The following is a 26314-nucleotide window of genomic DNA, read 5'->3' as shown; positions in this document are numbered from 1 at the left end:
TTGTGCAGGGCTTTGTGGATTTACATCCACAGCAGAACACAGGAACTCCTGCATGCTGAGAGCAAGCGGGTCAGGGAGAGTTGCTGCAGCACCTGGGACCTGGCAGAGCTGTGCTAAGTCCTCGGCCCACAGCAAGCAAAGCCATCAGGGAGCCTCTAGCCTTTCTTTTCCCCATCACACAGTACAGCTGACAACCAAGTTATTCAGGCTGCTGGAGCCTACCCAAACATCTTTCTCTTTTACCCTAGCTGCATTCTGCTTATTTAGGGATAAAGAGATCCCAAAGCTTTGATAAAGCTGCCTATTACCTGCACAGGCTTCTTATTGGCAAGATCACCAGAAAAGCACATCTGCATGCCCCCTTTCTACTTCCTAGATAAAATGAAAACAGGAAGAAAAGTCTTTTTTCTTATTCTGAAGAGAGAAGCTCCTGGAGCAAGGGGAACATGGAGAGACCCAAAACTCCCCTGCTAAGTAGGCAGCTTCCTCCTGTATTCATCCAAATCACAGGTATTGTCACAGGTTTCCTGTGGTCTATCACAAAACTATGAATTTATCCTTACAAAGCGCTTGCAAGTTCAGGAAATGTTGCTTTTCATGCCTTACAAGTGAGAATGGAGCTGGTATCTGCCAGGAATAGGGTGCTGCTTGTTGTTACACAGTAGCTGGAAACTGCTAAATCAAAGAGAATTCTGACATAGATTATTGATCATTGAGATAATTACTAAGTACACTGAGCAGAGCAGCATTTGACTACACACTACATATGTGTCTATTCATGTATTTATCTGTGAGATTATCAGATACTCTCATGATGCTCTCTGCTTCCTCCAGTTTTGTGCCAGATGAATGCTTACCATGCAGCTGTTAGAGCTGGACCTTAACCTTCCCACCATAGCCCAGCTGGGTTTAAGTCTCTAACTGACCAGTAGCAATTTAATACTCATGTTAGAAATGTCAAAATCACTTTTGGAAATAAAATGTTTCTATTCCATCTGGCAGTAGGAAAGTTCTCCAGGAAGAGTCTTAGAATCATTAAGGCTTAAAAAGACCTCTAAGATCACAAAGTTCAACTCCAGCTCATCCCTATCATGCCCACTAAACCATGTTCTTCTGTACCACATCACCACAGTTCTTCGAGTTCTCAGGAGATGGGAATTGCAGGAGCTCCCACTCTTCGCACTCACTTTTGATGCTAGGGGCTTCCACAACCAGTACCTGTGACAGCCAATGTTTTCCACTGCCAGAAGATGCCAAGTAGGGAAATAAAAAGCCAGCTGCTCTCCAGGGGAACAGCAGGGCTCAGGGATCAGCCAGTTATCTGTTAGGGTGAGAAGGACAGGTTGTGCAGAATAGGCTTGAATCCCACCCCCTGCCAAGATGTTTGTGCATTTGCTGTTTTGTTCCCCATATTGAAGAAGCATTCATTCAGAAGCTGGAGCCACAGAAGAGTTTATTATCCTCGAGCTACTGAAGAGCTGGGGACAAGAATCCAGCCAGTAAATGATTCAAATGCAATCAGTGGAAGCATTGGTGTCACCATGGTTGCATGAGTGGAAGGTGAGATGGCTAGCTGCTCTGGAAGCTCCCAATGGAATATGGAAAAATAAATGTATATAATTCTATATACAAAGACTTCTAACTTGCTTGGGTTTTGTTCCACTTACCTAGTAAGATATGGATCCTCTGGGAGACGGAAAACATGAAATATAGTGGCTCTAGCTGCTCCTTCCACCGAAGTAGCTCCTTGAACATGTTTTCTAGTCCTGGCTTTGGCTGTGCAGACTCAGCTACACGGTCATACTCAGGTCAACTCTGGGCATCAAGCACTGTATATTTTTAGTACTGGACATTGCAGCAGGGCTGATCAACAACATCTGGCACTAGAGTAACCAAATTCTGCTTTTGAGTTTCAACACAGTGACCCAGTCCTCTGAGATCTTCTATGAATGTCTTCCAAGAGTCATTATTTCCTCATGAAGGACCTTCAAATCTAGTGCATAGCTTCAGGGACTGAAGGGGAAAGAACAGCTTCATGTTTCTTGCATCCTAACAGTACTCAGAGCCCTGTCTGAACTCTCAGGTCCCATTAAATGTTGAGTCCACCCTGGAAGGACTTTACCTGCCTCACTCACAGCTTGTGTGGCTCAAGGATCACCTGGTGTTTGTTAGCACCTTGCAGGAGTCCTGGTGCTCTGCTTTCTTGCCCTACACCTTTTTCCAGGTTGCTGAGCACTACTGCAACCTGAGCATTGCAGCACAGGGTTGCAATGTGGGTGTGTATATGGATGGGAAGAGCTGATGCAAGAATCTGATAGTATTCTCAACTCTCTCTGACCAGAACTATAAATCTTTTGCAGTCAAAGCTAACGGATCAGTTGAGAAGGAACTGCCTAGTTCAGGGTGTGCATCAGAGGCCAAGAGAAGTGCACACAGAAGATACTGTAGTTCAGTCAGTGCTGTTGCTTTGATTTTCAGTGCCTCTCATTGATTTATGAAGCTCTTTCCCCGTTTCTTTTTTGTTGTTTTGTTTTTCCATTGAACTGTTCCAATAAAGTACTCAAAACCCCCACATTTAGTAAATGAACCCTTTTTCCGAGGTAAAAATTGAATTACAAGTGAATCACTTGTCATTTTTATGTGCATACTCTGAATCCAAGTGATATCTACAACTGTCAATTAATCATGTTATTTCCTTTAATCAATTAGCCTATCATAATTAAGTGAAGTGTATGCATGCTAAATGGCAAATGGGTATCTGAGGAAGGAACACAATGGCAGCAGTGCCCTGGGAAGCTTGTTTCATTTATATAAATGAATAAATACAAATGCCGATGACTTCATGGGCTGAATATTAACACAGGTAATTACATTCGTTTATTCTGGCAAGCAGCAGCATGCCAGGCACTGGCCCTGGGAGGCTGCACAAACCAAGCCTTGCTGTGATGCCTGTGCTGCATGAAGACATCTTGGCCTTTGATTTATTTCTGCAGAAAGGGGGGAGGGAGAGGCACAGAGGCAGTCAGACAAGAAAGATAACATGAGAGATGCAGACAAGAATTTCCTCCTTCTGAGTGTGTTAATATGTAGAACAGGAGGACAGCACACAGGCTAGCCCAGCACGGGGCTTTGACATTGGAGCTGAGGCTAATGAGGCTCCTTTTGCCTGAAGGGCAAGGTGATGTGCAACCTGTTCCCACCCTCTAGCTAGCACTTACGTCCCACTAAGGAGTCTCCACGGGGAGCCAGGACAAAGGAGTTCACACATCCTCTACTTGTGGAACTAATACGGTTAAAGAAGTTAGCACGTGCATGAGATTTGCTCATCCCTCTAGGCGTTCCCTTCACTCTTTCACTAGTTGCCTTTTGGACTTGCTGTGGGACTGAGACAGGACAAACTGCAGCCCCTGCACACTGGTTGCCAGAGTCAAATAAATATTTAGAGGGCACTGGTCTGTAGAAGACTATGTGGCAATCAGCAAAATAATTGGCTGCTACAGGAAAACGGAGGGCTTGTTGAGCAGTGCTGTGCCAGCAGCACTTTGATTAGTATTGCCAGCACACACTTGAACAGATGCACATATGGTTGCCTGGCTAAAGAGACAGACAAATCAGCTTTCGTTCCCCCTCCCTTTCAGCTTCCAAGAGCAGTATTAACCACAGGACACACCACACAAACCTCAGTGTAATGCACTGACCTCACAGAAAAACCTTAGTATGGCTGTGCTCAGCAGCACAAGAAAAGGAACATGTAGAATAGTCTGAAGTAACTTCTAAAAAATCAAGCCCATTACTTCTGGGAAAGGGAGCCGAGACTCCACCAGGCTTTAAACATTGGCTGCATTTTCTATCGTAGTGGCCTTGGAATCGCACGGGCAGCACAAGGAACAATCCACATGGAGCAAAGGAAAACTCTTTTCTTGCTCAATAGTAAAGACCCCAAACAATCGTTACAGCAAACTCTTCTGCAGCATATTCCATTTTGATACAAGCCAAATATTTATATCATAAGCCTTGACAGACATGTAATACAACTCACACAGAGTTACTGCTGCACAAGCCCTGAAAAGCCCGTTTGCAGTCCCTGGACCACAATATGAATCTGAAGGAAAGAAAGCACACACCTTGCAAAATGAAGGGAGAGGACAGAACCCTGTCCTTCTCAACTTCAGCTTGCATCCAGTGAGCCTGGTGAATTCACAAGCATTCACCACACAAATTATTATGATTATGCAAAAATTTTCAGAATATCAGCATAATAAAACTGTCAGACCCAAGATGAAAATAATTCAACAAAACACCAATAGTAACTATAGGAAGACACTGAATATTTATTTGATTTACCATTAACTCTAGTGACAAGTCAGACAAGCGTTCTAATTGCATCCATGAATAAGCTGCTCAGAATGGCTCCAGATCTGCAAGGAAATAATCCTTTGTGTATGGATCCTAATGCACAGAGAAGCTTTTTAAGAATAATCAAGTTTAGCAAAAAGTTGTACATGTAGTCATTACTGCTCATCCACAGTATTAGTAGGTCAGGTACTCAAATATGTGTAACTTCACAGAATTCAGAAGGAACACTTTTCCAAATAAGAGGCATGGACACAGAAGACTGCCTGTAGCAGCTGAACAAAGTTGCAAAAAAATACCCTTGTTGGACAAATATCTACCTCAAAACAAGCCAGTCTGCATTCCCAGGGACTCTCCACAAATCAATGAAGTCTCATGAATGGTTGCTCCTCTGTGGGGCTATACAGAGCAGGATCCCATCCAGACAGTGCTGCAGCCCTGCTGGAGCCCACCCAGCTTTCCTTCTGCAAGCCCTGTGTCACACAACTCCTCTCCAGTTCTGAGCCAGGAGCAGCAAGCAGCCATCCCAAGAGAGGAGGTAGCTAACACAGAGTCTCCATGCATTAAGGACATGCTTTTGCATTAAAGCCCTCTTTCAAACAAAAATCACAAAGTGAAGCTACAAGGCAGGAACCACAAGCTAAAAAGCTCCTCTTCTTTACAACTTCAAGCGAGAAAGAAAGATGCTTCAGGAAGCCTTGAGCAGAGCCTGCTGTGGGAATCCCAGCCACTGATTTCACCTTCTTTTGCCTCATACATACAGTAAACGAACTTGCAACTTTGATATTTTTTTCAGAGCAAACCTTAAAGAATCTTATTTACAATCTGTAATGACCTCAACGCTCTGCTAGTAAATACTTTTATAAATCTCTATATTGTAGCAGGGAAAGCAAGTCCCTCATTCACCTCTCTTTTAAACAAAAACAGCTGTCCACTACATACTGTGAGTACAACAGTGCTCCCCAGCAAACATTTACTGCTGACAGCGTACCTGTAGGCTGACAGCCAGAGGTGGAGGAAGCAGTATCCCAGTCCCCTCTTGCAAACTGAGCTTGTAGTAAAAACTTAGATAAACTTGGAGGTGTATCGGTGGGGATTCTCAATTATATTCACTATCCTCTGCTGCTGTAGTCTTCTTCAAGTTAAACAAACCCAACTAGCATTTCTAGCATATGGACCCTCCCCACAGACCAGCCTTTAAAAGCCCAGCCACACAGGTGTTTCCCACTGCAGCAGCAGCTACAACCTAGACTCCAGCATTTTAGAGTTCTGAGCAAGAAAAGAGGAAAAAAAAAAAAAATAAAAGTAGCATCAATATGGCTGAGTCTCACCTCTCTCCATGTAAAACACCTGGTACGGTAAGGAGAAAAGCATTAGAGGCACTGCACAAGCATTTTAAATTCAAAATTTCAGGAAGAAATTTGCTGCTTTGTTCTCTTAACAGCCAGAAACTCCCTTTGAAGAGCATTAGAATCCAGCATCAAAATTCAACATTACCAAATGCAAAGAGCTTTGAACAACTACTGAGCAATATATATTTTTTTTACTGTGATGCTTAATTACCCCCTACAGGCCCCAGACCCTCTCCCTATTGCTTCAGTCTGCAGGCTCCACAACAGCTATGGAGCAAATAGCAATTACACATTTATTCCAGCCACATTAATGTAACCTGAGTGGATTCTGTCACTGCATAAATTCTTGCTGCCTAGCAGCAAAATGTAAAGGACAGTCTGAATTAGTAATAGGCTCCTTACTCGCTGCTGCCTCTCACATAAGCATGGCCAATAACAATGCAAGACAGAGTCATACTTTATTAACATACATGAATTTCAACCATGATTCCATTCTCATGTATTAGAAAGTAAGTTCTGGACAGCTTTCTTTGCACACATAGTTTGTTGACAGTTTCTCTGGTAAGGTAGGGCAGCTGCACAGCAATATTTAACTCATTTGTTCTGGTGAAGAGGCAGCAAGACAGCCCCAGCACAGCTTGTAGTTAGTCCTTTTTCACCCTGGTCATAAAACACTAAGTCAATTGTCTCACCCTCAAGTTGTCTTGAAAACCTCACACACAGTGAACCATCACTCCAATGCACCTAGGCTCCTATCAATTCATAGCCTGAGCTTGATGTCAAGAACGCAGATTTTGCCTCTACATGTCCCTGTGCATGAGGCTGGATTTCGGACATTTTGTAAATGTCTGATTTGTTCTGCTCTTATGTGAATAAGGGAGACACTTGTCAAAATCAATTTTAACACTGCAACATTTATAAACATATTTTATGTAAGATTAAAAAATAATCTAACACTATTCAAGAACCAAATGATGATCTTAACTTATCTGTAAGTTGTGGTTTTTTTTTTTTTTTTTTTTTTTTTTTTTTTTTAAAAAAAAACAACTTCATGAAAACAGGTTCTGAAGGTACAGAACTATTTATGAAGTTGAACTGCTTGGAAACAAAGAAGCAACATATTTTCTTCCATAAAAAGCAATATATCTTCTTTGCAGTCTCATTCTGCAGACAGGGACTACTAGAAACAGATTCTTACAGAGCTTATTGTAAGTCACTAGGATAAAGTGCCTCTATTTATCATTTCTTCCTTGTTGCCACATACACTCAGAAGAGCAACAGAACAATGGCATAGGCTTGCTGTTTTAAGAATTGGTTTGTATTAGGAATCAAGTACAAGTTGTATAGCTCACTTGTGTGATCACATAGTTTAAACTGTTATCAAAGTGTTCTACAACAGGAGTGCTGTTTGTAGTTTTCAAAACGGCTGTAGTCCACAGCCTAAGATTATTCATGTACTGGTAACCACAAAATAGTGTTTCTTCATATTGAAATACACATATCCTTATTCAGGGTACGTATTTAGGCAAAATGAAGATATGAAGATTATTCAGGAATGCAAGTATATTTTAACTCACCCTGAGCCCAGTATTACTCTTGTAAATAAGTATGCCTTCAGGATGTCCTTAAATACACAGACAGGAACTGGCTGGGATGGTAAATAATGCATTGCTGTTTCTCTGAGGAGGCCATATTCTAGATTCCCCCCCCCCCCCCCCTTCCCCCCTCTATTTAGGTTCTAACCTTTTTGATTTACTTTACATGAATTTTAAAGGACTATTTTGAGATTAGAAATGTTAATCTTTAAAGAACAAGATGGCAACAAAGGTGGTAATTTATACAGTGATGTTACTTAAGTATTTTCATTGTTAATAAATATGTACTTATTAACTCTGAAAAAGACTACTACAAGCACATAATCTCTGCTTGTTGCTTAGAAATCCATAGTTCTTAATACTTGAGTAATTGTGCAACAGAAAAAGAACTGCAGATCAGTCTCAGGACACAAGGTAAGCGTCCAACTCCTGACACTCAAAGCAAGCAACACTGTCTAACACCCACTCTCGAGTCACCACGGCAACATTGTTCTTTTGCTGGATTGCTGCAAGATAAAAACAAAGGATAAAACAATTATAAATTATGCAAATTTAAAGCGAGCTTACTGATATCTTCCACAGTGAACTATATGCTTTGACACCTTAGGAGCCTTGATAAAAAATAAGATCCTAAAAACAACAATGTGACACTACTATTCCTTTTAACAGTGCAGGCTGTATTGCTGCTCCATACAGAATAGAAGCTCGGCAAGTGGCCTGGCAGGAAGCTTGGAACAACACAGGATAAACATTAAAAATCAGAGACTGCAGTCCTCATTATCCTTGAATTTAGGACCTAGTGACAGAGGCTCTATTCCTGTCTACTCAGGTATACGGACCACATGATCTCGGTAAGAGAAGCAACAGAAAAATTAATGAGGTGTTCCCATACTGTTACTGTTTCAGGGTCTTGATTTTCTCTTTTCCCAGTACCATTGAAACAGCTGTTGTATTTGCAACATTACTTTCCTGCTCCATTGTTTTATTGCTCACTAGCTTCCATTCGTCCCACAACTCCCACCATCCCATTTTAAAAGTGAAGTCTGAAACACTTGCACTTTCAAAAATCTCATGGCTGCTTCTTGGAAAAGCCTCTTCACTCCAGATATCAGTTAGTGCTTGGTAACTGTATATTCTTTCCAGACCAAGAGAATGTTGTCCCATCCAAGACTTTCTACTAGATCTTACTAATCTTCTAATAACAAGCTTTTCCACCTTTCATGAGCTTTTAGCAGTCAGAATGGTTTCCGTAAAGTCAATAACATGCAGGACAACCAAGCCTACAGCATACATACAACAGAATCACATTTACATATTGTTACAACAAGCTATGAGACTGTCTGACATACCACCTTATAAGACTGATTCTTGAAATAACATAGCTTACCTCTGCCTTCACAAGTAGTAGTGTTTTATTTCCATTCCTCTACAAACCTCTCTGATATTTAACTATTAAAAACACTGAGGTGATACTGAGACACTCAACATGTACCATGAAAGAATCCATGACAAGTAGTTTTACCTTCATAACTTGTGCCTTCCATCCAAGCATCTGGCTGCACAACAACAACAGCAGTAGAATTCTAGGATTCCAAGATAAGAAAATAAAAATGCTACTGTTATCTATCTGTTTTTAAATGACTCTCTCACCTGACATCGGTGAGTGGCAGAGTGATAACTGGGCTGACTCTGCTTCATCACTTGAGTGGACTTCAAGAGGTGGTGGAAAGAGAACATAAGTTTTTTTTCCCCTCCATTATTTTTCTCCAAGAATGCTGTGCCTAAGGTTAAGGAACTAAAGTTTCACTTTCCAGGGCAAGAAGCCTCAGTGTGGATTTCCATAGAGATTAGTTATCTGGCCAGCACAGAATACTTGGATTCATCTTTGACAAACCCATGAAGGCCACTTAACCGTTCAAAATGTACATTAATTAGCATGGTGAATGGTCTGTAACTAAGCACAACATTCCTTTAACACTTACTACTTTGTGCGTGAACAGATGAAGTTGTTTCACTACAGAGGCACCACAAAGCTCCACTATCCACTCTAAATGTCCTGGAGGAGGAAAAACAAAGCAAAACAAAACAACAAAAGATAGATAAACTGTCTCAATACAGTGCTCTACTAAAAGCGAGATAAGAGGCCTGTTTTGAAGTACAGGAGAACCACCTGAGCATTTTCCTGATGCACCTGCTGGGGACTCCCAAAATGAGGGGAATATTGTTTCTGTTCTATCTATATCCTGAGTAAGTACTTTGGAATTATCAGGATAAAGGAAGAACAAGAGTATCCAAGAGGTCAAATGTAAAACTCAGTGAATGCAGAAAGTCTTCCTTCACATTTTTATATTTTAAATAAATATTTCAATAATGAGATTTTCAGTTTCACCAAAACTACATACCTGCAGTCATATCAGTGAAAGGTCCATAGCAGCAGATCTCGAAGTCTTTAAAGATCTGAAAAACAAGGAATGTGTTAATAGAATACACATACAATATATTTACAGGACAACACTTATACCATGCTTGTTTCACTGCATGTCCAGAACTGGTTAAAGATCCAGGCACTGCTTCACAAAGCTTAACTGAAGATTTTTTCGTTAAATTCTTTTGTTTTGCACATTATAAAACAAACAAACAAAAAAAAAAAAACCAAAAAAGTCAAGCTTGTGCTGTTGTATACTAATTTTATAAAAAGATATCATCCACTCTAAGCGCAGAAGGTCACTTTCATACATGAAAGGTGAGCTCTACCAGTGGTATTGAAAATACACTCTACTTGTACAGCTCCATATATAAGGAACTGGAAAATGTTCCAGATAGGCAGGCTGCATCATACCTTGAACAGTCATGGCCAGATAGGATTTTCTTTCCTGATATGCTCATACCTTTTCAGCGAGAGATTGCCTAGCCCTCTTAGGACCCTGGTGGTTTCTGCCATTGATTACATCTCCTTTAACTTCAAAGTTCTCCTGGAACATAACATAAGCAAGCAACCTTATGTCAGAGACTGAGAACGCTTTCCTGGTCAGAGTTCTGGGTAGAACAGGAGAAAGTTAAAATTGCAGAACTGGAAATTTTTACTTTTCTTCATATACTTGATTCTAAGTGTTTTCAAGAAAGAATAATAGATAGCAGTAATGGAACTTCTGCAGCATCCTACAATTACTAAAGAATCACATATGTTATCAGTCAAATGATACAGAAATACAGCAAACAGTATAGAAACAACAAATTCCAAAACTAAAGTTTATCAGGGAAGTCTCATTTGATTAAAAAAAAAAAAAAAAAAAAATCTATACTGATTGCTATCTGCACATATTTAAACTTCAACACCTATTTTATTTCAAGGCATTCACTTAGCATATAGATTAACAACAAATACAGTGCAGTATTTGATAATTTCAGGCCTATACCTGACTCTATAATAAACTATTCTCCACTCTAGTCTTCTCCAGAACTTCCGCGTAGCCTATTCTAACAGATTGAGGAATAGATGTCTATTTTAACTTGAAAACAACAAACAAAAAACCCCACAATTGATTTCATTATAATTGGAGGGTCTTCTCATTGCTCAAAGCAACGTGAAAATTTGTGACAAGGTTAACAGCGCTCAGTCATTTATGCAGCAACTTCCCCTTTCTTCCCAGGCAGAGAAGGATTTTGATATCCCTTTTGGCTGAGATATTTCTGAGTGTATGGATTTCAGTTCAGAAAGGGGGCATTTCTGCTTGTTAAATATACATAAAATCTGTATTGTGTCATTAATCCAACATTCCCCAAAAATCTGTACTTGAAGAATAAAAAAAAAAAAATCCAATCACTACCCAGAAACACACACACAAAAAAAATCCCCTTAAATGGTACCGTAACAAATACGCAGTTTCTTCTAGGAAATGTACTAAATACCGGAACAAGTATTCAGTAATCGCCTTCTACAAAGTTTAATGAAAGATTTATAAAGGCACATCTATAGCTATGTATAGCTATTAGTTTGGGCAGACAGTAGATGTTTTCCTCCATTCTGTAATCCATCAATAGGAACGCTTATTAAAAAAAGTGCCTATAAGCTGTTCCAAAAATAATAGAGACCCATTATGTATTCAGCAACACTGAATACCTAAAATTAAAATATGACTTCTGGTAAAACTAGAATTTCAGTTTTCACAGCTGAGTTTTCATGTATGAAATGCCTAGGCAACATTTGAGATTACCAATTCCTTCAATGTAAAAACATAATTTACATACCTGACATTTCACTCAAATTAAAAACAAACAAAAAAAAAACCTTACCTCATCCAGTATCCTGCCTTCTTTAAAAGACTGAATTATCCCTAAATAAAAAGATCAGAACAGAATCATTTTATCCAGCAAAATTTGATACCAAGCAAAGGGAGAAAAGGCCATTGGCAGGGAAAAGAAGAATCCAAAGTGGCTATTTAAGAGAAGAAAAGGAAACATTCAGAAGAGAAAGCAGCTTGATCTTACTGTTGTGCTGTTTTGCATATGCTAATACATTTAAGATAGGAAAAGATATACATATGTTTTACTTGGAACAACAGGAGAGTACATTTGCAGTAGAAGGGCAGAGACTACTTTTCTTCAAAATAACTTATACTCACACTGGTAACTAACTACCCATTTTCTTCCTGCGATACCCAGGAAGTACTTCAATGTCCGTTCACATACCAGCTCCTCATCTGCAGAGCAAAAAAGAGCAAAGCAATCTTTCAGTTTTGCCACTAGTGAAAAGCACTTCAGATAGTTTGTACCTAAAAGCAAAAGAATCTTGCTAAGCAAGGCAAGGGAAGTAGCAAGACTACAGACCAGAAAGGCTCAGAAGTTCTAGCACCTTTTTCAGCTAATCAGTACAGATGAAAGGCAAAGAAACGCACAAATACTGCCACAACACATGATACTAACTGAGGATTCAGTGCCTAACATTAGAATAAACATTTATATGACTAGCTGTTTAGGCTCCTCTTCTGCTCTACTGAGACTGGTACAACTTTCAGAAGGCAGTTCATCCCATCTGTATTTGTACAAAGGCAGAACAATGTTGCTCTCCTAAACCATGTGGTCATGCTATTTATGATACATTGAGAAAAGACAAAAATAATTCCATTTATGAAGAGTAACAGGACTTTCTGGCTCCCTTCTTATGTTAGTTTTTAAGAGCAGTAATGGCTCGCTCAAGTGAGTTTGCATCCAAACATGAGCCATCCAGAAGTGCTTCTATAACAGAATATAGCATGCCCGCATTCAGATTGGGCTCAAAATATTTTTTTCTGGCAAGTTTTTAAAAGCACACAAAGAAACAAACCACTCCTTCACTGATTCTGTGAATTATAGATTTGTATACCCAAAAGTAAATACACAAAAAATCATCTCCCTTAACTTATTTAAATTTATTGCCAAACCATCTTCTTGTTGGTTAGTTGTTAGTCTAGCTTTTTTACTTGTGTAAATATGGGGTTTATTCACATCACTCCCAACAAACCTGTTTTCATTATGACATGGGTCGTTCCATCAGTAATGTGATTAGAGAAAGTGCTCTGAGTTTTTCTGGCAAACTTCTGGACCATCAACTGAAAAGTAATTAGAAAATGAACAGCTAGCAAAACATGTTAAAAAAAAACAAACAAAAAACAAACAATTCCAGTTCAAGGGAAAATAAAGTAGCTACTTTAAGTTCATGTTTTTTATTTGTGTTGGCACACATTTAACAAATATAAATACATTCTAATACACATTTAAAAAGCATCAAAGTTACCTTCTCCTTATATAAAGCTGTTATGCACACTATTAGCTTAAACCCTGCAAAAGCAGCTACCTTCCCCCCCCCATATAAATTAGAACATAACAGGCAAACAATAATGAACAAAAATCAGTACAACTAAATTTTTAGTACTTACTAATTGCAATTTTATTTCTGAAAAGATTACTAACAAATATAAAGATGTAGGAAAGCCTTTTTCCCCTAATTCCCCTAATGTTCTCAACTGTACTTTGTCATCAGACCACCAAACACTATAAATAAATACTGAGAGGAAAGCAGATTGTTTCATTCCTTATAATTACAGTCTCAAGCCAGGTAAGTTTTGGAAAACAAACACAAAAACACTGTTTGCTTTTTTTTACTAATTGAAAATTAATTCCAAAAGCTGACTGAATTATAACTGTAAATTTAAACAATAGTGGGCCCGAATTGAGCAATATGATTGCATTAGAACAATATGGTATTTATGAAGCTGACAAGTCGATGTTTATGATCTTTGTATGCATCTTACTTTAGAAATCTTTAGAAGAGCAGGCACTGCAGCATTTGTTTGCCAAGACATTCTAAATATTCCAAAACATGTTTTGGAATAACATTTTCCTCCTAAACAGTACAAAGTCTCCTAAAATGTTCAGACTTCTCTAAGCTTCATAGTGCTGTTTTTAGGCCTCAGTCTTCACATTTTTTTTTTTTTATGAGTGTCCAACCAAGTTTGACTTGGTTACCGTAGTTACAAACAGTAATTCCTGTAAGATTAGTTTCCTCTATAGGATCTAATCTCTATATTGAGGACTACAGCGATCAACGGGTTTATTAACAGTGAGTCTCCAAACATTCCAAAATATACTCACATGTTCATTTTGGTTCAGACCGGATGCCACAATTGACATTTCTGTCCTGTAAGTTGTACCTGAACTTGCAGCATTTTCTTTCCCAGCTGCATTGTGCAATACAGATGTAGGAAAACATACATTTCTCTTTGATTCACGTACTCGAACACTGCTTTTGTTATCACACTGAGCTACAGCAGAATTATTTGTTTGTGCAGTTTGAGGGCAAGGGTGCTTTACGGAGGAGGAAGAGCTATTTGGATTGCTGGTCACATTTCTGCAGAGAACTGGTAAAACAGGTGCCTTACTTAGCTTGGTCTCAGAGTCATGCTCAGATGCATTTTCTAGAGAAGAGAAATAAACCTTTAAATAATTTCACATTTCTTTCATTCATAGTGGAAAGCTGTTGCGTCACCTTTTAAATTTACACGCGGGAGTAATCTTCTGTGCTTATTTGTTTGCTTATTTTTCACTATTTCAGATATTGTCATTTACAAAAGTAAGATTTCAGTTTATGTATCATGTGGTTAGAGCAGAGTATTAAACAGGCCAATAGCAAAATTGCACTATTTAGTGTATTACATTGAATACGTTACCATATCTGCGTTCACAAGCAGTAGAAGGGCATTTATTTGACAGCTGGAAGGTGCCCATAATTTGTAACAAACTGTCAATAACTAATCAGTTTAGGCTTTTATGAGCCAGAAATCTGTATTCTAGCATAAACAAAAAATTGTATTAATTTTCTGCTCTGAAGTAAACTAATCATTAGTTTGCTGAATTAATTCTCCAACATTTTATTTGTATTTAACTATAGCGGTTTTGCTTACTGGATTTAGCAATGTCACATTTCAAAATCTGTTCTATGAACTGACAGAATATTCTCATACTGCAGTAAATTCATGCAATTCAATGTGCCTTATTAACTGAGTGTGGATTAAAGACTAACCAACCAGTCTCTCAGTGTTAATTACACTGTGATTATTTTCAGCTTAAAACATTAACAAGATACAAAAGAACCACAGTAAAAACCATACACAGTAAAGGCATGTAAGTCACTAAATAGCTTTGAATCCCAGGTTTTCCTTGCTATTTACCCGTTTCTTGTCTCATCTGCTCCATTCCAAGCGTTCCTCCACTACTGGAATATGGCAGTTCTCTACATAAGGGCAATACCTCAGTGTCCTGACTTGCATGCTGCTTTAGCACTGCTTCAAGCACAGCCATTTCTTCTTGTAGCTTTTTTAGGTTATTCTGCATAGCATTCTTCTGCTGCAAGCGATAGACAATTGTGCCAGTGTTAGCAAACCCAGTTTTAAATAGTATGATTAAATTTTTCAAGTGCTTTGTAAAGTATCAGAATAATTTTGAATTACTTGTTACTACATGCTTAATAGGCAGCTACAGTGGTTTTAGCGTAACAAATAGCGAACACGTGCTATATCAAAACAAAATATTTGAGAAGACATAGCGTCAATGTACAATGAACAGTGCTTTTTAAGTTTTACATAAGTACTATTCCATAATATTCTGATATTGAATGCTTTTTTAATCTTCACCCTTAAAAGGTAAAGACTCTATGCCTCTAAACATAAGGACTTGATTTGCTGGTCTATATTATACAGAATCACAGAATTGTAGGGGTTGGAAGGGACCTCCGGAGATCATCGAGTCCAACCCCCCTGCCAAAGCAGGTTCCCTACACCAGGTCACACAGGTAGGCATCCAGGCAGGTCTTGGATATCTCCAGAGAAGGAGACTCCACGACCTCCCTAGGCAGCCTGTTCCAGTGCTCCGTCACCTTCACTGTAAAGAAGTTCTTGCACACATTGGTGTGGAACTTCCTATGCTGCAGTTTCCGGCTATTTCCCCTTGTCCTGTCTCCACTCACCACTGAAAAGAGTCCAGCCTTGCCATTCTGCCCCTCACACCTTAGATACTTATAGACCTGGATCAGGTCCCCTCTCAGTCTTCTTTTCTCAAATTATCACCAATTACTGTAAGTCACCATCAAAAAAAAGACAAATGTAGGAAAATCTGAGGCTTCCAGCATTGGTCAAGTACGGAGATTTAACAAGCATCTCCTGCAATTAAGCACTGTAATCAATACCACATAACAAGTTGCATCCATTAGAATGTAATGTCACCATGGAAAACAGTAGGAAAAATAATGGCATAGAAGCAGTTCAACAGTTCTTGATTAATTATGCTTTACTATGGTTATGAATATAACCCAGCTGCACAAAGAATCACACTGAAAGCTGCCTCCCACCGCACTGACTTTGCAGCTTTCGCTTATATCCTAGAATCCATACTAGTCAATTATACTGGAAACGTACATAAACTACTTCTGGAATGCTGAACATAAAACTACCTGTGTAGAAAGAATTTCACCCTGAGAAAATGGTTCATGTGAATCCTCTACACGACTTGTTTCACTGTCATATCCAGATGCTTCACCTTGAAAGAGAGGAAAGAAAACCCAAGTTAATTAGAAAAGAAAATCTAACAATAGCCATCCACAGTTCCCCTTATCACACAGACCTCTTAGCCAACTGTTAACTGTAAAGATAAAATGAGAAGGTTGGGAAAGACTTAAGTGAGAAGCAAAGATCTACTTCAAGTGAACATTCCAAAGAATATCATGCCACAGTTACGGCAAAATAAGCAGAAGTCAAGGTAAATGGTTTTAACAGTAATGAGAGTTCTAAATACTTAAGTCATAAAAATATCAAAACAATTACTTCAGAATTCTACAGCCAATTTCAACAAACATTTCATCTGCAGTAATAGCTTAGGTAGACTCTGTGAAATTCTGCTGATAGATCCAAGCCTCGCCATTGCAATAGCAACACTAGTATTTCCAGTCAAAAATTAACTCCCACTAGACAGATTCTAGCTGTCCTCTGGGGCCTGGTCTATTCATTTTTTTTCTCTGAACAGAGAATTTTACCACACTAATTGTCAGGAAATCAGTCACCAAGGGCTGATTTTTTTCCTGTTCTGTTTGATTGTCCATAGCTGACACATTACTTTACAAAAGCAAGCCCACAAAGTTCCCATGCAAACATCAAGCACCCAATGATATTACTAACACAGCTGCAGAGATAAAAATCTTGGTTTGTACCTAGGTTTGCCCCCATATTTGGATCTTCTTGGTACTCATCGTTGGAGTCATTTTTTCTTCTCTTCAGCCCTCCACTGCAACTTTGAAGAGCTTCCTTACTCTTATTTCTGGCGCTCATTTGTGTTAAAGTCTTCCTCAGCTCCTGTGCTCCATCAACTGATTCTTCAGATATGTTAGACTGGGAAGAAAATAATTTCACAGAGCATTCTGACTCCTGGCTTGGTGAAACACACTCATTGCTTAGGGCAGCTTCAAGTGTTTTCTGTTCATTATTTTCATTAAGACATTCACTGCGAGGCAACATGCTGGGATTTGCTGAAGACTGTACCACAGATGTCACCTGTTTTTTGATCTGCAAAGGTGTGCTTACTGATTTGCCGAACATTAATTCCTGAAAACATGGTAAATCTTCATCCTCACTAGATTCTTCATCTGAAGATTGCAGTTTCTGGGCTCTTCTCCGAGACCTCTGAATACCTTCAGATCTTGGCTTACAGCTAACAACTGAATCATTTACTATGTTCACCAGGGCAGCACCGCTTCTTTTTACAAACACAGCAGATGTGTCTTTCTTATTAGTTACATAAAAACTGGCACTATCTTCAGTATCATTGTCAGAACACAGTAAGCCATCAGGAGTTTCAGACAGATCCGTAAAATCACTGCGGACTTTAAGAGATTCTTCTAGTGCCTCCCTAACTAAATACTCTGACAACCCTGTGCTGACAGTTTGGATTACTCGCTCTTCATTGCCCTTTATCAGACTTTCCTCTTTTTTGCTAATTTTTTTTTCAGTGACTCTGCAGTTGAACTCAGCTGGATTTTGTTGACAAGCTGTAGGGCAAACCATTGGACTGGGCTGAAAACGTTGCATTGGTGCTTTGCCATCAACAACTTCAGCATTTTCCACTTGATTGCTTTCTGAACTGAAGTATGTTTCACTGACTGTGTTCAGGTCTGTTCTTTGGAAAGCACGCTCTTCTGCATGACTCCGATCACTGAGATTTCTATTGCTTCCAACTGGACTCAGTCTCAATTTGCTTTCTACCCCTATGTCAGCTGACAATGTCTTTTCACTCTCCTGCTCTCCCTCTTGTGGTCTGTTTCTGCCTTCATTCCTAGCAGCACACACTCTTACTAGTGTCGCCAGATTCCCATGATTTGCAACATTTAAAATATCTTCTTGATGCTCCACAGCATGCACACGTTCAGCATTGCTGACAGAGCACGACACAGGACTAACACAAGCAGATTCACATGTCTTAAACTTCTCACAAACACTACTCAAATTTTCCGCAGTTTTTTTCTTTTCTTGTAAGTTTTCTGTCATAAAATATTTACTATGCCTTTTTTCTACTTGATCAGGACACAGAGTATTCAATTTTTCAGATTCAACATCATCTGTGGTACATGTCTTCATGGGAGCAGGATAAAGACTAAAAGACTGCCGTTTTGAACTCCTAAATGTATTTCGCAGATGTTGCATGTCTAACTCACTGTCTTCAGCTTCCACGGTCAATTCTGAAACGTTTTTAGCCATTGGTGACTTTTCAATTCTGAAGTCCTTGGGAACATTCTGTGAACAGCATCCTTTGTCCTGGGGAAAAACAGTCCCTGACCCAGACCTCTTCTCTTCAGTCAGGATGGAAGCAGTGTCCAGAACAGTCTTTGAAGGAGACTGTAGGAGGAAAAGTCTACCTAGCATTTCCCCTTCTTGAGAACCTGCTTTGAGTGAAGGGGAATTAAAATTTGAATGCTGACAAGAAAACGTAGGATTGAAGAGACTTCTGTTTTTCGTTATATCAGCTGAATTCTTCGGACTAATCTGTATTCCATTTGCTACCAGATCAGCACCATTCCGATCAGTGAGTGATGTGCAATTCAGTATATCCTGCTGCTTCCTCAAGTCTTTGCACTGGGAATTGTGAACTAACACACTCCTTTCAACTCCAAAGACAGACCCTTCTGGGCCATTGTCAGAATTTCTTGCTTCCTTAGTTATTCTCATTTTTCCTGTCTCTTTAGAAAGTAGCTGAAGCCTCCTGCTGCGTCTGACTTGTCTTTGCTCACAATCAACTTTGTTTGGTTCTTCACTGCTTGGATAGCTATCAATCAGTGGCTCATCTGGACCAAAGGAATCTGGATTTCTGTCAACTACTAAACGTATAGCACACCTTGTTCTAGTTGAACGTCTGCATCCTTTTGCTGCAGAACATGCATTCTTAGTGCTCTTCTGATCAGAGTTACTCAGTTCCAGCTGTCCATCAAAGGGCATGTCTGACACCTTTTCTATAGCATTTTTCCACTGTAACCCTCCTTCCTCAAATTCTGTTAGCATCCTAACCTTTATTTTTTCAAGGAGGGGATTCTCTTTAACAGCAGAATTTCCATCACATTTTCTCTTCTCAGCACCTTCAAGGCTGGAGTTAATACCCTGAGGGCATCTATCTGCCTCTTCTAGATCTTTCTTCTCAATGAAGTCTTCAGGCTGAAGGACACGAGCAGGCTCCCTTTTTCGTTTTAGTCTGGCTTCTCTGGAATTATTCAAGCACTCCTCTTCAACAGCTGCATCTTCTTTTTTTGTAGCAGGCAAAACATCTCTCAAGACAGTAGAGGGATTTGATTTCCTCCCTCTCTCGTATGTTTTCCCAAATATTTTGTCTTTGATGCTATACGTTGTTTGTTTTGGCCATCTCTTGTTTCTTTCAAACAGTACGAATTCCACAGAATCTACTATAGGGTTGGTCTTCTCTGAAATACATGAATCTTTATCTGATAGAGAAATATCTCCTTCACCTGAAGCATCAGTTGCTTCAGAAGGATCATTCTGGAATGAACTGGAAGATAGAACCTCATTGCTTTTTGAAAACCATTCATTGACTTTCTGAATGCTTTGCTTCAGTCTCTTTCTAGAGACCTCATGCAGGGTAGGACAGTGAGGTATCTTCAGCTGAAGCAGTTTCTCCACAGGAAGTTCTTTTTCAAGTAAAGAATCAGTCACGGGTTCATACATTTCTACATCTTCCACACTTGGCACACAAATATCCTGCTCTTTTATTTTATCCAGAGTACTTTCTGAGCCATCTTCAAAGTCAAGCTCTTGGTTTTTACTACTGCACAGAGATTCCTCTGCATCCATTTCTTCTGCATTATTAGAGAAAGATGTGTAATTATTCTTTAAGGGACTGGCATTACCTATTTCATCACACTGCTCTGTGAGTAGGTCTGCATCAAAAACATTTGAAGGAGAACTCTGACCCTCAATTGTATTTACGTGGTTAGATTTGACATGTTCAGTGATGTTCAGCATGCTTTTCTTGCTCAAAGCTTCCTTCAAGAAATCAGTTTCACCTGAAGATTTATAAATGTTATAAATTATTAAGCCCTATTTTAAATGCATGAGAACGACAAGCTTAATAACTTTTGATTTTAAGAACTGCTCGTTTCCCTCCAAAACACAATATTACACTGAACAAACCACTCTCAAGAGAAAGGTTAAAAAAAAAAAAGAAAAAAAAAATCAAATTACATATGACATACATTCATCCAACTCCTTCCATGAATTACTAGATACTTATCTCAACTTACATTATGAGGGATAATATAACGGTTTATGTAGAACAGAATTAGCTTTGCACTTCGATCCTTCTGTTCCTCTACACAAAATATCCACATCCAGCAAGTAGTCTACAGGCATTGCCTTATATTATAATGTTACTAGCAGTAGGCATCAATAGAACTACAGAATACAGTACTGCAAGAGTATACATTTAATAATGTGAAAGCAAAATACTAACTTGTGGCTTCACTTTCAAGCTTTCCTCTCGATATTTTTGTCACTAAAATAACAAACATACCTATCACATCCGGTAAAGTTATTTCTTCAGCACCCAGCTTGAGTGACTGTGTATTGCAAGAACTTCCATACTTCTCAGCACTCTTAAATTCTTCTAGCTCTTCTTTGTCTTCTAACCTGCTGAGAAGTTTAAGGAGGAAACAAAACCAACACCCTACTTTCATTACAGAGGTAACTTCCATTATGTTGTAACAGGAGCCTGTATTTAAGTTTTCTCCTTTTTGTTCTTGGAAGTAGCTTTTGGAGAAATCAGGCTGCTGAGTAGAGACAATCATGCATGATTAACCCTTGCTACAACTCAGTTAAGAATGCTGAACTGTTATTTTCAAAAAAAGATACTAAATCTTCAATAACATCTACTTACCCAGTATTGCTTGCAGGCATAAAAAGCTCTTCAGAGGAATCAGTGCCTAAAAACAAGTTAGCTGTTACTCTTCTTTGGAATGATTCAGAGGAAGATTTCTTGTCAGATTCAGTTTTTATCATCACAGAAGTGTGCATGCTTTAGTTCTTTATAGAGGTAGACGTTTTCAAATTTTATCAGATGAGATCAAGTTCACTTGACTTTAATTATTACTGTTCTTATGTGCAAATACAACTCTGATATAAAGTTGTGTTATCACATCCATGATATGATGTTTTTAAGTACAATAAATACTGATAAAATAGGAGTTAGCAACAGTTCTAATTTCCAAATTTGTACAGAAACAGCTGCCATCATCTGGAATTTAAAACCAGAAATCAGAGCAATGTGTCTCAGATTCTTTATTTAATATTAGCATGAACAAAAAGGGGGAAAAAAAACAAACCCAAAAACCGAGGTAATGAATACTACCTATTAAAATGAACACTTGCTATGTTGAAGTAACAGGGAAAGAAACAGAAAAAAATAAACCAAGAACAACTATTTACTACATCACATCATTTCTTGAAGCACTCAGCATCAGGTAGAAATGGAGATCTGAAAAGCCAGAACAAGTAGAAATATTTTCTCACATATCATTCTTAAATATATTTAAGAAATACGGCCCTAAGTACTAACAAACAAGTCTTAGTCTGTAGACAACAGCAGTAATCATTATTAGTAATAAAAAACATTTTACTTCTGCAGTTGTCTTCTCTGGATCTTGTACACTGAGCCTTGGATTTTTCCTATAATGCAATAAACCATATAAAAAGTACTTTTATTTACCACCTTTGGTAAATCTGTTTAGTCTGTGTAATCTCCTTTGTTTGCACTTCAGGTGTTGAATAGAAATTAGTGCTTAAAAAGACTGAATTTCAACACCTTCCATTACTTTGCAAGTGTTAGACACAAGCTCAAAAGGTATGTATGTACATGCTACAGCTCTTACCAAGCTCTATAAGTACACCTCTTCCAATGCCACGCTTCTGTTTTTTGCTTGTTAGGTAACGCTCTTCGACTCTGTTATCTGTAAGCTGTGGATCCACATTAGCTTCCTGCTGACAGGAGATTAGAACGAAATAGTTATTAATAACAGTAGGTTATTGGAATTACTTAAAATTGGAATTACTTAAACTGCATAGGGCACAGCCTCTTTGAATACAAAATTCTAAAATATCCAATTTATCATACTCGAATCAGGAATGGAATTTACTACAAACTCCTCCAAAGCTCCAATCATTAACAATTTTATCATACTTAATATCCTATCTGGTACCGGGTAAATGAAGTAAGAAAGATTAATAATGCATCATGAACAGACTCATACTGAAAAGTTGGGGAGGAACTTTTTATAAGGGCAGGTAGAAACAGGACAAAGGGAAATGGTTTTAAACTGGAAGAGGAAGAAATTAGGAAGAAATTCTTCACTGTGAGGATGATGAAACACTGAAACAGGTTACCCAGGTTGTGAATACCCTCTTCCTAAAAGCATTCAAGGCCAGGCTGGACAGGACTTTGAGCAACATGGTCTAGACAGAGCTGTCCTTGCCTATAGCATGGGTGTTAGGACTAGATGATCTTAAAGGTTCCTTCCAACCCAAACCATCGTATGATTTTATGATTCTATACACATAGCAATCACCCAAAGCTGAAAAAAATAAATAAATAAATAAATAAATAAATAAATAATAATAATAATAATAATGCCTTTAGGAATACTCATTTGTCAGCCTTATCAAACAAGTTGTAGAGGAGGAAAAAAAAAAAAAAAAAAGCTTTTGAACCTAGTTTTGACAATATATTTATTGCAGTAACATTATATTTCTCAAACTCAACTCATTTACTATAAACAGCACTTCAGAGACAGAAGTATTTAGATGTCCTTATCTAGAATAATATTCAAGCAAAACAGGGATCTGAGAGCAAACCAAAAACCATTCCATTCATCTACGTATACACACATTCCAAGTTAAAAAACCCACAAACAGCAGCAGAGCAATTAAAAAATAAATTGCACAAAAAAAGTCACCAAGGTATAGCTGTCTTGTCCATTTTCTTTAGCAGATATTTTCCTGTTTCTGAAACCCTTACTCTGGATGACAGAACGGTTATTACCCAGGAGCTCGGCACTAGCAGCTTCTGTGGGTGTTTTAGGAAAATGACTGCTTAAAACTGAAAAGACAAAGAAGATACAAAAATATTTTCTCACACTTTGCAAGACAATACGTATTACTTATTCCCATAAATAATCACAGTACTTACATTTTACTCCAGTGTCAAGCTCAAATGCACTGATAGCTTCTAACAATCCTTCAATCAGCTGCTTAAATCTGGAATTTTCTTTGAGACTTCTGAAATAACACCACCATATGAAATGTTTCTAAGAAAAATGTATGGGACAGCTCACAATAGCTCTCTTAGAATTTAGAGTTAACAAAGAAGGAGCAAAACCGCAGACTAGCAGATGAAACAACAAAATAACTGCTGCCAAGTAGTACAATTCCCTAAAGCAGCCCACTGCCAGAATTAAAACATTATCGTAAAGGAAAATTGTCATAGTACTGTCCCTCACATACACCTAGCACAAAGAAACTAGTTATAATGACTGAAGAATAATACTACCTATACTTAGTAGCACTTACTGTCTCAAACAGTGACTTAGCATTTCTGCTACGAGGCAATAATTCATCTTTTCCTTAGAGAAAACTTCTTATCCCCAAATGCACTTGCAAAGATGCATTACCTCTTGGTAACTTCAGTCTTACACAGAGGACACTGTATTACACCCTTTTTCTTTTTGCTGAGGAGTTTAAACATGCAAAACCTAGAGAAAAGAATAATCACAATGTACCACTTAGTAGATATTCTTCATTATTACAATGAATTCCTCTATTCTTGTTCTAATGTTAAGATGAATTCATTGATCCACTTTGACATATCTGTACATCGGCAGTTATTTCAGAATGGACTTTTCCACTTTAGAAGCTATAGACCGGGTAATCAAAACACAATATACATCAATAGCAGTGAAGAGAAGCATACGTAGAGAATAAGAACAGGTTCACTAGGCATTGTGATTTTAAGTTTGCAAACCTACCTGCAGAATATGTGATCACATTTTGTTGAGACTGGCTCTTTTATTACATCCAAACTGTAGAAAGAAAAAGGAAAAAGAAAAACGTAACTTCTGTGTTCTTGCTTAAAAATAGCAACAGTACAAAATTCAGAAATACAATCATTTTTGAGGACTTTAAAAAAAAAAAATCACAATGGTAAAGAGAAATATACCAGATTTGATCATTTCCCATTTGAGAACCAAATTGCTTCTGCAAATGTTAAATGCATCTAGAATGATTAGGATTTAAAAACATTTTCCACCACAGACAAAATAAACTTAAGCATTTTGGTTCAACAGAGGCAAGTCTTTTAAAGGACTATCATGCATCCTAAATAGCTAGGCTTGAACTGAAACCTGTGCCATTTTAGTATTTCTCTGCACTTAAAAAACTATGAACTGTGTTTAACTTTTAGAAACAAATGACAAATATCCAGGCTAGCATGCAAACAATGCTTTCTTTAATCAGCTAATTTTTTCCCCCACCTGGCTAGAGCACTGATACTTTTAGGTTGCAATATATAAGAAATATTTACTGGAACACAGGAACAAAATGTACCTCCTGTCACAAATTTACTCTTACTTATCAATGTATTTTGTTTTAATAACACTATTATTTGTGTTTTCTCATGACTATGGTATTGACAAAATGTTTGAACAGAAGAGAGAAAAATAAAGAGCATATTAATTATTTTAATGTCTACCAGACTGGACACTCCAAGTTCTTCTGCATGGCTGAAAGCACATTTTGCACATCTCCAATGGCAATCACTGACAAGTCCATCCTTCAGACACCAAAACACTCTACAGACAAACAGAAAGTATTGTTTCAGATCTGTTGCATTCAATGATCATGCTTTCTTCCATGTAGCTTTCCCAAGATACATGAAATGACATAGGCCAACTGTATCCTGGGCTGCATCAACATAGGGGTAGGTAAGGGAAGGGACGGGACTGTCCTCCTCTATGCTGTCCTCGTGAGGCCACATCAGCAGCACTGTATCCAGGCTTGGGGATCCCAGAATAAGACATGGTTTGAGGGGAGCAGATCTAGAGAAGGCCATAAGGATACCGGGAGTCTTGAGCATCTCTCCTACAAATACGTGCCAAAGGAGCTGGGCTTGGTCAGCCTGAAGAGAAGGCTGCAAGGAAACCTCACTGTGGCCTTCCAGTACTCTAAGGGTGCTTACAGACAGGAAAGAGATAGACTTCTTATGTGGAGAGGTAGGAAAGGACAAGACAGAATGATTTAATATTAAAAGGAAAGATTTAGGTCAGATGTAAGGAAGAAATTCTTTACTCAGAGGTGGTGAGGTCCTGGCACTACTGTCCAGAGCAGTGTGGGTGTCCCTGGAGATGTCCAAGGGCAGGCTGGATGGGACCCTGAGCAGCCTGATTTGGGGTAAGTTTGGCAGGGGCTGCAAAGTCCCTTTCAACCCAACCATTTCACGATTCTTTTTTGAGCAAGGCTTACTCTGCGCAATCAGTTAAAATCCATTCTGCCTCACAGCCCAAGGCTAGCCAAATCAGGCTGACAGGAACAGCATTCAGCAGAAATTCAGCAAGCGAGCCCACAAGCACGTCTGCGAGCTGAAGGAGCTTTCAAGGCAGATGCAGACACAGAGGAGGCAGCAAGAGCACTTACCTAAGGGACCCCGGGGACCGTCAACACCGACCGGGAGAGAAGAGGCCACCACGCACCGTGCAGCCCACCCTATAAGAAAAAAAACAAACAAACAAACCAAACGTTTCAGCCATCGTGCAGCAGCATCTCAGGGCCCTACAGCAGAAAAGACCAAAACAGGCCCAGCTCCACTAATCCGCTCACTTCTACCATGTCACACTTCGCGCCCTTTCCGTCAAGGCAGAAACCGGCGCACTAAAAAGCCAATCCTGCGCCC

General features: G+C 38.8%; 1 protein-coding gene across 7 annotated transcripts; it reads right to left on the bottom strand.

The window, feature by feature from the left end:
• Window positions 1-4335: 4335 nt before the first annotated feature.
• BRCA1 (BRCA1 DNA repair associated) lies at window positions 4336-26301 on the bottom strand. Of its 7 annotated transcripts, none has more exons than XM_048926859.1 (22): window positions 26242-26301; window positions 26059-26127; window positions 25118-25217; window positions 24396-24449; window positions 24042-24122; window positions 23561-23649; window positions 23328-23470; window positions 22248-22356; window positions 21257-21302; window positions 20894-21012; window positions 17037-20387; window positions 16284-16369; window positions 15007-15181; window positions 13931-14253; window positions 12801-12888; window positions 11923-12000; window positions 11594-11634; window positions 10189-10272; window positions 9703-9757; window positions 9283-9356; window positions 8823-8883; window positions 4336-7806 (listed from the first exon to the last, which is right to left on the bottom strand). In XM_048926859.1, exons 3-22 carry the CDS (start codon window positions 25195-25197, stop codon window positions 7703-7705), a joined length of 5241 nt encoding a protein of 1746 aa, XP_048782816.1. In that variant the 5' UTR covers window positions 25198-25217; window positions 26059-26127; window positions 26242-26301; the 3' UTR covers window positions 4336-7702. The 7 variants fall into 7 exon arrangements, with proteins under 7 accessions (XP_048782816.1, XP_048782819.1, XP_048782820.1 ...); XM_048926862.1 differs by having other exon boundaries at window positions 20894-21009; XM_048926863.1 differs by having other exon boundaries at window positions 22248-22353.
• Between the last annotated feature and the right edge of the window lie 13 nt (window positions 26302-26314).

The sequence above is a fragment of the Lagopus muta genome, chromosome 25 (genome assembly GCF_023343835.1).
Source record: "Lagopus muta isolate bLagMut1 chromosome 25, bLagMut1 primary, whole genome shotgun sequence".
Classification (NCBI taxonomy): Eukaryota; Metazoa; Chordata; class Aves; order Galliformes; family Phasianidae; genus Lagopus; species Lagopus muta.
The sequence above is the reverse complement of the archived record's forward strand: the minus strand, read 5'-3'. Positions and strand labels throughout refer to the sequence as shown.